Raw genomic sequence first — 13,450 nt, forward strand, 5'->3', positions numbered from 1 at the left:
TGAGAATCGAACTCCTCGCAGTCGGCAGAATAAGCCTGCAAATACTGCATTCTAACCACTATAACACTATGTCTCTAGTCTAGTTATTTGATGGACTCTGTCTCTCCCTTTGCTTCTGCTCATCCTGTAAGATCAAAGTTCCATCTATTAAACTGAATGGAGAAACATATATTTTCTTTTGTGGCACATTCCCTTTGAAATAACATAACAGCCCAAGCCTTTCTCTGTTTTAAACAAACTTTGAAGACCCGTCCCCCCCTCCAAGGCTTTGGGCTAGAGTAGAAAGTGAATTTCTTTGTGAGTGTGGTTTATACTTTTCTGTTAGGAGGACCATCTGCTTCTTGTGTCAAGTTTCCGACTATGGGCTTTTCAAGTGACTCTGAGGCATTGTTTACCTTAAAAGCCCTTTATTAGCCTAATACACCGGCAAATGCTTGCTCGAAGGAAGCTGGAATCTGAAATCTCCACCCCCTTGCACAATTCTCCACCTTTCTAATTTTGTCATTAATCATATTCTCCAATTAATTTAAAGAATCAGTTTCCCTTCCATTAGAAAATCCGCCAAGCTCTTAACTTTGTTAATTTCAGATGGCCTTGAGGAACAATCCTCCTCTTCCCCCCTCCCAATCTTAATCCAGTCTCTTAAAGCAATACACAAGTTTAACATATGAAATGGCTACTTCTTCATCACTTGTCAAGTGATAACATTCGATGTTAGCAGCGTTGACATCTTGTTTCACCTGATGCTGTTCTGTATCTTAGTTTTAATTTTGTACACTACTTAGAATTAGGAAGAAGTTGTACAACTTTAGAAACATGAAAAATGAAGAAGTACATTCCAAAACCTATTATTAAATCTAGACCATCCAGAAGCTTACTGTCTCATATTTTCATTTTTAGAATGTAAATATGTTTCCAAAATTGATTCCCCCCCCCACATACGTAGGATCAATTCTTTGATACCAGGACAGTAAATTTCTTTCCTTTCATAAAATAATTCTTTCTGTCAAAGTGCAGGTTGGATAGAGCCAAATTATTTATATAATGTAAGATCCTATATTTTGGGAGTAGAATTTAGCATGATATTTATATTTTTAACATTATAATTTCCTCAAAGCTGTAATTGAAAAGGAACCATTGTTAGATGAGTCATTGAGCCCTCAAAATTTCTTCCACTGGTAGCATAAGAAATCAGATAGTCAAGCTATTTACAATTTTCTTACGGATTCCAATAAACATGAAAAAGTTTTCCTTTTTTTCTATCTTAAATTATAAGAGAGAGATTTTCTGTTTTTTAAATCTTGGCTCCACTGATTTTTCAAAATTAGATATCTAATTCCTTATTCCATGTGTCATGGATGTTACCGATGTTGAACTTTCATCTTATTTTCTTAGTTTAATATAAAACAGAATTGTTGATTTCACTTCAAAGACAGGGCATCTCTTAAAGCTGCTACAATTCCAGGTATCTTTGACATTGGATATTATTTTGACAGACATGTTTTAATTATAAGGTAAAGGTAAAGGTTCCCCCGCACATGCGTGCTAGTCGTTTCCAATTCTAGGGGCCGGTGCTCATCTCTGTTTCAAAGCCGAAGAGCCAGCGCTTGTCCGAGGACGTCTCCGTGGTCATGTGGCTGGCATGACTAGACGCCAAAGGCGCACGGAACACTGTTACCTTCCCACCGTAGTGGTCCCTATTTTTCTACTTGCATTTTTATGTGCTTTCGAACTGCTAGGTTGGCAGAAGCTGGGATGAGTAACAGGCGCTCACTCTGCTACGCGGCACTCGGGATTCGACCCGCCAAACTGCCAACCTTCTGATTGACAAGCTCAGCGTCCTAACCCACTGAGCCACCGTGTCCCTGTTTTAATTATATATACTGCTAATAAAAGTATTTAAGTAACATGTTTTTAGAAGCCTATTTCAGAGTAGCATTTGAAATCTTATATATATATATATATATATATGTGTGTGTGTGTGTGTGTGTGTGTGTGTGTATGTATGTATATGTATGTACCTATATACACATACGTATATACCTTTATACACATACATATACATATATACACACACATATAGACAGTAGTTAAGCACAGCTCCACAACATATGTTTAGTTTGATTCCATGCTGGTTGATTATTTCTTTGGCTTAGTCTCTGTGCTTTAGCAGAAATAAAAACAAAAGTGTTTATTGCAGGATTTTATAACTCCTGTTATTCAATAGCTGTTTTACAACAAGACAAACATTTCCATCTAAACTGTTAGGTTGACCCTGTGATACTTTGTGGAGTGTGAGAATTCTTCACTATTAATTGAAAATTCTCCCATTTCTGCCTGAGCATCGCAGTCGGTGACTTCTCTTGAACAGCTAATTAGTCCGATTATTCCACAGATGCATAGGTTTACCACAAAGGTTTTTCTCGTAGTTTATCAAACGGATCATTCTCTTTGGGAATGTTGCAACCTGACAGGCTTGGAATAGTAACACAATCATCATTCTCCATCCCCATCTCACCTCTGTTGGAAGGGCGGGCGGGAGGGGTGGGGGTGGGGGGAGAATGCAAGGGAATAAATTGTGAGTGGTCTGAAAAAAATCTGGATTTGATCCATTTGGCAATTGGGGGTTGGGAAATATCCAAAAATGTGCACCTTTTAAAGTCTGGATTGTTGAAATGCCAAAGAAAGCACTGGATTCAGGTAATAAGCATTCTGGAGAAGATTACAAGAAATAAGCTTCCTTCCCTCTCATTTGCTTCCAGTAAGATTGTGTGTTTGGTGTTGTGTGTGTGTGTGTGTGTGTGTGTGTGTGTGTTTTGTGAGGTTGATAAATTTGCTACAGTTTTTCTAGTGTTTGAAATGTACATTAAACTCATGAAAGTCTTATGTAAGTTTTATTGGGACCGTGATGCTTGCTTATATCTATGTTGCAACAGTGTTCTCTGCTTGTTTATTAGTATTTGAGTGGAATTTTCAGGAAGAAACAACAGTAAAAATGAATTAAATAATTCACAATTCTATTCATAATGCTCCCAAAGTACTTATAGCTACTAATTATCCCGTGGTATGCTACGCTATGCTACGCTACTCTACCCTATCCTAACCTATCCTATCTCATGTTTCTTTAGCCTAATCCCTTATTTAAAATTTCTGTCTTAAACACTAATATATTTAATATTTTTAAAAAATATTACATAAAACCATCACCCCGTTTTCTTCTCAAGAATTTTAAATGCTTGAGAGAAAGAAAAAAAATATGCTTCTTGTTTATCTTGACAAAACCTGGACCCTATATTGCAATTGCAGGATCTGAAACAAAATGCTGCAGGAGATTGTCCAGGTAAAGCTGCACTACTTAGGCATTCCCCAGTCTTCTCATAAAGTTTTTCAACAGTAATTCCCCCTCCCAAATACAACTAGTCCTCGACTTAACAACAGTTCATTTAGTGACCATTCAAAGTCACAACGGCACTGAAACAGAGTGACTTATGACAGTTTTTCACACTTACGACCATTGCAGCATCCTAGTGGCCACGTGTGTGATCGAGATTCACACACTTGGCGCAACTGATTCGTATTTATGATGGTTGCAGTATCCTGGGGTCATGCGATCACCTTTTGTGACTTTCTGACGAGCAAAATCAGTGGGAAAAGTTATGATTCGCTTAACAACCATGTTACTAACTTAACAGCTGCAGTTATTCGCTTAACAACTGTGGGAAGCAAGGTTGTAAAACGGGGCAAAACTCCCTTAACAGTCTCACTTAGCAACAGAAATTTTGGGCTCAATTGTGGTCGTAAGTCGAGAACCACCTATACAGCAGTCCTGTGTTCCTATAGCAATTCTTCACTTGAAACAGTTGGGTGATAACCCAATTGACCTGGACTAGAAAATTCCCATTAAGCTAGACTAGATTTTTGAGTTCTGGCCTTCTCTTATGCATGAAAACTGCCTGGGTGACTTTGAAACAGTCACTGTCTCTCGGCCCTGTCGCTTTACAGTGTTGTTGCAGGGAAAATAGGAGACAGGAACATTATGTGCACCACCTTCAGTTGTCAAAAATAAAGACAGAACATCAGTCTAATAATAAATCAATCAAAGGAATCTCTTACTGAATGAACATGTACTGTATACGATTCCATTTTCAGTATGATTACCGGACCACTGTCCATTCCAGAATCAGACTTTCCCCACAAAACAGAAAAAAAAATGGAATAAGGGAATTCCGACTGAATGAGTAGAGCAATCAAAGACATTTTCTTTCTCCTTTTCTGAATTAGCAAAGCAGTGCAGTGTAATCGCTGGGGGTGCTGATCATTATTTATTTTTATTTATCTATTTGTCAAATTTATATGCCCCTCATCTCGTTATTCAGAGTGACTCTTGGGTAGCTTGCAGTGCAGTGAAAATAAAAATGTCAGAACAAGTATAAATATTAAAACCAAATTTAAAAATTACAAGAGTTAAGTGAGCATGAGAAGACTAGAAAGTAGCCGATCTTTTTTTTTTTTTGCGTTGAGCAGGGAGCAAGCCCAGAAATCGGCACTTTCACACCCCTGACGTGCATTTTTCTACCCTTGCAAAAGTTTTTTGCCTACTTCCTAGCTCGTGCAAGGATCCCATCCCAAAGCCTGAGACTCTTTCCACTCCAGCTAATATTTACTGAGCAGTGATGAGTGTTCTCTGGTGTTTCCCTCAGCAGTTTGGAGCACCCTGGAGCTTCCAAGCCTCCGCTAAGCTCCTCCAATATGACATCACGGATTTTGCTACGACAGCAGCTCATGCGTGAGCAAATGCAGGAACAAGAACGCCGAGAGCAGCGACAGAAGCAGCAGGCAGCTCAGTTCATGCAGCAGAGAGGGGCTGTGAGTCAGACACCTGCCATCAACGTCAGCCTCCCCTCCAGCCATCCTCCTGCGACTCAGGTGCCAATGGAAGTCCTGAAGGTAGGCGACTTCTCGGATTTGAGAAGCTGGTGGAAGTTTGTTTCCATTAGTGCAAAGCTTTCCAAAATTATTCCGTGCAGTAATGACGGAGTTTTTTTTTTTTAAAAAAATCTTCTCATCAGTTTTGCTCTCCCTGTGCATCTGTGTTGCAGCTTTCCCAGGAAAGCTTCATTTCACTAGACAAGGAATGGAGCTGTGTGCTTTTCTTTATTAAGTCCATTTCCCCCCCCAAAAGTATCCCTCCTCCCCCTTTCCCAATGGATATGAAACATGCTCACCGTCTTGAAAACTGCTCTCTTATTTCAGACACCTAACAAACATCATCAAAATAGTTTTCAAATTCTTTAACTTTGGTGGAATCATCTTTTTTGTTATTGTATAAGTATATGTGCATTTATACATGCATAAATACCTATACATGTGTGTGTGTATACCCATCAAAAGCTTTTTTCAAAAACTAATATAGGTCTTGCACAAAAGATTGTTTGAGAAAGGCTTAATATGGAAAACGGTCCTTTGCTATAAGCCATTAGTAATCCTGTTTTGCTCAAGTGACTTCTTTTTTGTTTGTGTGTGTGACCATTTTGCTCCTTCTCCAACTTCCCAATAGTTAGGAAAGTTTTTTCTAAAATAGATAGAAAGTCAGACTTCTTTTTCCCTTCATAGAAATGAAATTAAACCAGTAACATTTCTTAAGCAACACTCAGTATTTGACACTAACAAAGGTAATTCCAAAATGCGAAGGGAAACTGCCATTTTCAACCTTTTGTACTGTTTTATTTATTTTATTTATTTAATTAAATTTTTATACAGCCCTTCTCCTGCATCGTATACAAGCAATGTTGTCTTTACTTTTTGTTCTGGAGCTAATGTCATTATAAACCCAACTGTGTTCCTCCATTTTGAAATACAATTGTATGGTGATGGTAGTCAAACATATACTAAAACAGAGTTTTTAAAATGAAATCTTAATTCTCAAATGCAAAGCTAATTTAGCCAAACTTTCTTTAGTCTGGTGCACTTCAGCTTTATTGAGGTATAATCCTCAGAATTTCCCAACTAGGGATCTGATGGATCTCAGAAAACTGAGTAAGTTCCTTGTTTTCTAAACTGTGACATGCCTATTTTAGGATTTGCTTCAGTTGTCATATGTTCTCATACCAAGATGGCAGGAAGCTATGTTGTTGGGTTTCAACAATCATAGATAGATATCTGAGAGCTACTAAAAGGGGGGGGAGTTGTATGTTGACTAGGATCATAGATTTTCTACCTCCTTCCTCACTAATGTGGTTTGCAAAATTTAAGAAAAACTACCAATGGCTTTTGTGATAATAGCAATAGCAGTTATATACTGTCCCATGGTGTTTTACAGCACTGTCTGTGTGATTTACAATGTCAACATATAATAAACTGGGTCCTCATTTTACTGACCTTGGAAGGATGGAAGGCTGAATCAATCATGAGCTGGTCAGGATCGAATTCCTGGCAGTGGACAGAGTTAGCCTGCAATACTGCATTCTAACCACTGTGCCATCACGGCTCCTAGCGTTGGGCAAGAGTTGGTCGGAATTGAGTTTTCAGTCTGTGTTGAGTCTTAGAAAATGACTAGCATATTAGGTCCAAAGAGAATGTAAGTAGAATCAAGAAGGCCCTAGAACTCATAGAGCAAAGGAAGGAAATTATGAAAAGTTAAGAAACAGGGATAATATGATGCAGTTTTGTCTTAACGAAGGCAGAATTATGTAGTCATGGCAGAGCTTTATGTAATAGAGTGCTGTGACTCTAAGCAAGAGACCTCATTTTAGAACAGGGAGCTCTGAAAAAATATCTGGGTTCCTAATATGAGAACTTAATTCTTATACAGACTGGAAAGCACAATTAACATTTAGCTGTATTCTCCAGCTTAGCCCTCGTATCCAGTCATATAGAACAGAACAGAATAGAATTCTTTGTTCAAGTCTAGTTATTATTTTCTCTTGATCAAAATAACTATTGGAGATCATATTCTGGTTGTTCTAAAGATGCTTTTTCAAAAGGCAAGTGGACTTTGTTTTTTTCTTTTGAAGACATTATCCAAGAAGCATCTTAAGTTCTACTTCAGTTCACTTCTTGGATGAGAAGCAAAATGTATTCAACAGGAAAAAGCAAAGGAAGTCCAGTTGCCTTTTGAAAAAGCATCTTTGGAATAACTGTGACCTGGATGACCGAGACAATCATTGCTATGTAACTCCTACGACCTTCTCTCTATCTATGATAGGTTTGATCAAATAGGGTCACTTGGTGCAAGTCTGATATTTTATTTCATCACTTAACCTTTTCTTTCGTAGTATGTATTGTGTGTACACTTAACTTTATGTGCATCTTTCCTGCTTCTTGTAACAAGGAATCACTCAAAGGAGTAATTATTAAAAACAATTATAAAATGCAATAATTTCTCAAAGAATTTAGAAGGTTCAGAATCATCTCTTTCTGATAAAACCAAAAGCCTTATTAAACAAATTTGCTTAAAAATTTTTGATAATGCAAAACAAGCTTTTACTATGTGAACCATGAATGAGAAAGCTGTGTCTGATGGAGGAAAGATTGTCAGTTTTGTTATGATGCCTAAGTTATCTTGCGTTGGCTGCATCTGACTATATTTGCCGCAGTCTACAAACCATTTAACTTTTATAAAGTAACTGTCATCATTCTACTCTAGGGGTTGGTTTTTTTTTTAAAGGCCATCAACAGCTTCTCTGATAAAAGATGAAAAGGAGAATGATCTGCCTCTTATTGCAGAAGGGTACCTCTTGAGGAAAAATAGTTAAGTTGTGATAATAAGAAATGAATCCCAGATTTCATGGAAATGTCTCCCAGGATAACAGGTTCATTTCTGTAAAAATTTCAATTAGTACAGAATATGGAAGGAAGAATACTAAATTTAAATGGACATTATGACTATATTAAACAAGTTTTATATAATCTTGTTCCCTTTCCCCTGTCTCCAATTCAGGTCGCTGACATAAAGTATGTACCTCAATAGTAACCCTGTAGCTCTTAGAGAATCATGCCTGCTGCCTATTTTTTTATCCTACCAGACCCAGACAGGCCTATCATCAGAAGCCTTTAAATAAATTTCAAAACATTATTATGTTAAAGTCTGGGCTGCAATGGAACACCTTCATCTACCTCTGCTGTCTGTGCTGGGATCCGTTTTATATGATGTACTTTTAATCACTATCACTTTGACCTGGCCAAAGATACGTTTTAGTATAAAACCTCTTCCGTGATGTACGTATCTGCTTCTATAGGGCAAATTATTTCATTTCAGTTCATATAAGCAAATAGCCCCCTGTCATTTGTGCCAAACCCTGGCTGATCTTTGAAGACAGAAATAATGTGAGTAGCAGATGTAATTTTTTTATCATCAACTTTTTTCTACTACATGATCCAAATAGGTTTCTTGGGTTTATTTAGGAGCCAGGTCAATGAAATAGTAGAAATGACAATGTGTACTATGGTGAAGGAAAATACAAACATAGCTTATGGTTTTTTTCCCCCCAGCAGTAATTGCATCCAAATTTATATAAAGTTTCTTATAACAAGAACTGTGGATATTATGGCTTATTTTTGCTGGACATGATGCAAATGAAATCTTTCCCAATTTGGCTTCTTTGATCACAGCAGATTCTAATTTTATTACACACAACAAAATTTATTGTATAAAATAATGCACAGACTAGTAAGCAAATACACACATACAAACACACAAACACACACACACACAAACTTACTAGTCCGTGCATTGGAAGTTCTTCTGACAACAAGATTCTGCTTCTTACTTTATTTTAGTAGAGGTAGTGCAGTATTTAAGGTGTTGGATTGGGAATGAATTCACTGTCAGTCGTGGAAGCTTACTCCTTCTGTAGGTGCCTTTGGTTAAATCATTCTTTCTCATAGGAGATATGGGGTGAAATTGAAGGAATGAGTGAAAATCATAGTGCCATAGAAAACATGGGATATAAATCTAAAAAACCCAAGTATTTTTACTTCTTTGGTTATTTAATTACAATATTTATTTTTTAAATGGAATTCTGAAGTATCCTCCTTATGTAGTAGAGATATTTGAAGGCCTAAATTTTGCATTCTCCTTTTGGCTTGCATACATCATTCTTTCATAAATTCCCACATTTCTCCTGTAATACCCTATGACCTGGATTATCCATGGAATCTGTGGAAAGGGAAAAGCTGTGGAATGAAAGAACATGCTTTTGGCAAATGTTAGAATCGGCTGAATTCTGTGATGCTCTGCTGAATACTCATGACCTTAGTACATACTTCTGGGTGTGTAAATCATTACAAATATTTGTATGTGCCTTTTTAAAAAGAACATAGTTTGGGTAATGTGCATTTTCCTTGTGACCTTGTATGAAAAATAGGATGAAAATTCTTAAATAGTCATTGGGTTGGGAGACTTTTGGAAAAATGCAGTGTAGGGGCCAGATTAATTGATGTGTGAAAAAGCCTCAAAAATGGGATCATAGCCTTAAAGCCAAAGAATTGAGATTAGTGACCCATACATACATAGGAATGTTCTTGCCTTGCTTCTCCTTTGGCCCCTTAAGTATACCTGGAAGCTGTTCCTAAAATTCAAAGTAATCTCTAGATAGTAATGAAAGCAGTTGGGAAAATGGCAACCAGAGAGGAAGAACAAAGCCACATGAATTTTTTTGTAAATCATCAAATTATATTTGTCAGTAAGTTGTGAAGTGTGATGGCAAATGAAAGAAAAGAAGGAATCATGTTGCAATCCCAAGGAGATATTAATTTGAAAATATTTTGATTTAGATTGGACAAATTACAATGAAAAATATTTCATATAAACACTTCCCCTAATTATTTGCTACATCCTTTTTATTACATTTGATGGTCTATTTGACAGCTAAATATTCATTGTCACATTTATATCATATTACCGTGCTTTTGTAGAGCAGAATGGGCATTATGTGGCTCATTCAGTCTTTTTCTCTTTAGTGAGATGTGTAAGATATATTTGATTTCATCTAGCAGGACTCCTGACTCCTGAGAGGTAAATCTTTTCACATAAGAGATTCCTAGATTTCACTTTGAAAGGTAATGCAGCAATGATCTAATCTAATAAGTGTGGAAAATCTTGTTTATAATTATATCAATTAAAATTATAAAATAAACAGAACCTTGAACTTCAGCAAAAATATAAATCATACATTCTATGAAGTGCATTTTGTAAATATACATGGAAAGGGGAAAAGGGCCCCAGTTCTGAATCCTATGCCAGAATACCCCTGGTCTTTATATCTGGATATATATTTTTTTAATCACTGTTCTGTTTTGAAAGGCAGAAGATTAGTAGAAGGATTTGTGAGTTCCCTTAACTCACATCAGGAAGCAAATTAATTAATTTCTCTATTTCTCTTATGAGTGTCTGGAAGTAGAACCTGACTTGATCCCAGTTAGAGAAGTAATAATATCATGCAAAGAATGTAAGCCTGTAAAGTGTAGATTCTTTACCGTCATCTTAAAAAGAGAGAGAGAGAGATGCAAGGATTACGAGAAGGCATGTTAATGAGGCTGTGCTATGCCAGCTAGTGGATTTATAGAAAATGGTATTCTGCCACTAATAAAGCAGTGGGGGGGGGGGAATACATACATCTGTTCTGTATCTGTTTTTCTTCTCCAGTTTGAAACTCTAGTTTATCTGTTTTAATTTTAAAAAAGATCTCACTAATATTTAAGGAGATTTATAGCTATACTCTGTTTAATAGTAAGTGCATTGAGAACCCAATAAATAGACACACGCTCATACAAGCACATAATCAAGGCTGCAGTTCTATATATAGTTATCAAGGGTAGGATTGTATTACAAATAAAGATTGCGCATTTGGTGTCAATGAAAAAAAAGTCATAAAAATGTTAACAGATGAACAGTTCCTACTTTGTTAATTCCATCACCACTGCCACCCCACTATAAAAGGTGAAAATGTGGGATTAAAAATGTTATAAATTAAAAAAAATATTTTTTTTATATTGCTATATACATTTGTATATTTTTCCCTTGCATGTTTGCAATTCCTTCGGTAATGAAGGTGGCTAATAATAAACTGATTGCATGATATTTTACTCCAAAGCATTGTACTTTTGTGTATACTTACCCAATATATGCATTTTCACGTTAATGCATTTTTTCATGGGGGGAGAGAGGGAGAGGCTGCTTTTTAATTATTATTTGAATTACAATAATGTGCAGATTCTAACACGTCTGTTCATTCTGATTTTTTCTGTAAGATTCAGGCGAGGTGGGCTGATTCAACTTGGGAAACAAAATTGAGAAGCAATTAATTATTTTCTTTTCAATCAGGGAGTCCAAGGAAGAATGTACTCATATAGGTTTTCCTGTGCATATTTTTTTAATTTTTCCTAGTTAAGTAAAATATAGAAAGATGAAATTAATATTTATAAAGGTCCTCCTTCACTCCCCTGACATGATGAACAGTGGACAGAAGTAAAGAATTTGATTGGAGTGAATAGACCTTATATGAATCTGTACTGGTATCTTTTGATGAAAATTTTTGCTTAAGCTCAGTCCATAGTCAGGCAGAAAGACAAAAGCTGTCAGGCACAAAGAACAACACATGGAGTTACTTCTGAGTTGTTCCTTTATTGTTGGTCACCTGCAAACAGAATCTTGCCAGACTAAAGGAATTATCTGCAATAATTAAAGATACACTGTGTGAATTGCTGGGGAGATCTTGCTCTTTTCCTATCCACCAGACATTCCAATCTCTGCTATCTCTTTGCCTCTAGGACAGGGCTTTTCAACCAGTGGTATGGGTACCACCTGTGGTACATTGGCACCTGGCAGGTGATACGCGACCATCCTAGAAAAGTGGTAGTGGGGGAGGGGAAGGAGCTGAACCGGTGGCAGCACTGCACAAGCCTGAGCGAGAGATGGTTGGAGCTGCAGGGCTGTCAGGGCTCAGCGGAAGAGCCAGGATCAGTGCCAGGCTCCAACTGGAGATTGGTGCTGATCCTGGTGCTTCTGCTGAGCCCAGAAGAAGCACCGAATCAGCTGTAATGTTGCAGCATCTCCAGTGTCTTGTGATTTACATTCAGATGCTTGGCAACTGATTCATATTTATGATGGTAACTGTGTCCCAGGATCATGTGAAGTGACCAAAACCTACTGCAACCACCCAGCAGAGGGGAGGGGAATAAAAACCAAACACTCACCCCTCACCCCCCCCCACCCCCGCTGCCAATCCTCAACAGAAATGCTCATAACAATGAAAACCTCGGACAGGAGAAAGAGCGCTGCCAGGTGGGCAGGCAGGTGTCTTGCTCAGCTGTGGCTTGGGGGGCACTTTTTTCAGTGCCATTGTAACTTTGAACAGTCACTAAGCAAACTGTTGTAAGTCGAAGACTACCTGTACTTCATCACTTTTTTCCTTTTTTTTGGTCATCACGTTTTTGACACCTTGCTAGGCGACTGTTGATACTCGGATGTTGCCATATCCTAAAAGTGGTACAATGGGTGAAAAGGTTGAAGAGCCCTGGACTAGGAAAGAGCCTCCCTCCTGTAACCCTGGATTACATTACATTACATTTCATCAACTGCCTTATGGGATTGCAGTGCAAGTCCCAATCTCTTTTATATATGCATTGTGATGTACAGTCAAACTTAAAGCACAAAGCATTGCTGTTGTCATTTTGGCAAAAGCAGCATGCTCCTGTGGATTCCCCTGCTTGAGCTGGGTTTTTGTTTTCTTAATTCCTCTATCTCACTACTATGCATGTGTAAGTTGAGGTGTCTGCAAAAGCTTTGGATAACAATTTCCGTTTCTGTTCTGAGCAGCTTTGCTTCTTCTTTTCCAGCTCCCAATCTGTTTCATGACAAAGGAAAATACTTTTCATTATGAAAATAAGATCTATGAGTGTCTCCCAAAAGCACATTAATACCTGACATTTCTACAGTGGTATGCTGAAGAATTATTGCATGGCCTGTTTTATTCTGTCTGTTCCTAATAGTTGGTTTTAAGTGTTAGGTATTGTTGTGCAGAGGTCTCCTTGTGCTACCAAGGAGTTGCACAGACAAGGAAGGGTATTGAGAGCAGTAAAAGATCACAGTAACCACAAGATACACTGAGTTGTGAAAACAGAAAGTTAGTTTACTTTAAGGTGGTGTAAAAATAAAAAATGCACAGTCAAAAATAATCAGTCCAGGTCATACACAAAAATAACAGTCCAAGTACAAATCCTAATACAAAGTCTTCTTACCAGTTCAGAGGTCAAAAACACAGTTATGCAGATACAGAGTAAAAAAGCAATAATAGAGTGATCAGCAAATTCAGATATTCAGAGAGATCCAGTGAGAGAGAGAATCTACATTTCTAGCTCCCTCTTATGGCCATGAGCAACCTCACACGCCCATGGATCAATTACCTTCTTAAAGTTACAACATCATCATGGCTTATATATTTCCAACCCA

General features: G+C 37.4%; 1 protein-coding gene across 4 annotated transcripts in view; it reads left to right on the forward strand.

Moving 5' to 3' along the window:
• The window catches only part of MITF (melanocyte inducing transcription factor), a 178,094-nt gene that overhangs the window by 107,162 nt on the left and 57,482 nt on the right, over positions 1 to 13,450 (forward strand). For 3 of the 4 annotated variants that reach the window (XM_083355175.1, XM_083355177.1, XM_083355178.1), the window contains exon 2: positions 4,701 to 4,947. In XM_083355175.1, coding sequence (XP_083211301.1) covers positions 4,701 to 4,947 — 247 coding nt within the window. The remainder of the gene's footprint in view (positions 1 to 4,700; positions 4,948 to 13,450) is intronic. The other variant, XM_083355176.1, reaches the window with a different exon arrangement.

The sequence above is a fragment of the Vipera ursinii genome, assembly GCF_947247035.1.
Source record: "Vipera ursinii genome assembly, chromosome: 2".
NCBI classification, from domain to species: domain Eukaryota; kingdom Metazoa; phylum Chordata; class Lepidosauria; order Squamata; family Viperidae; genus Vipera; species Vipera ursinii.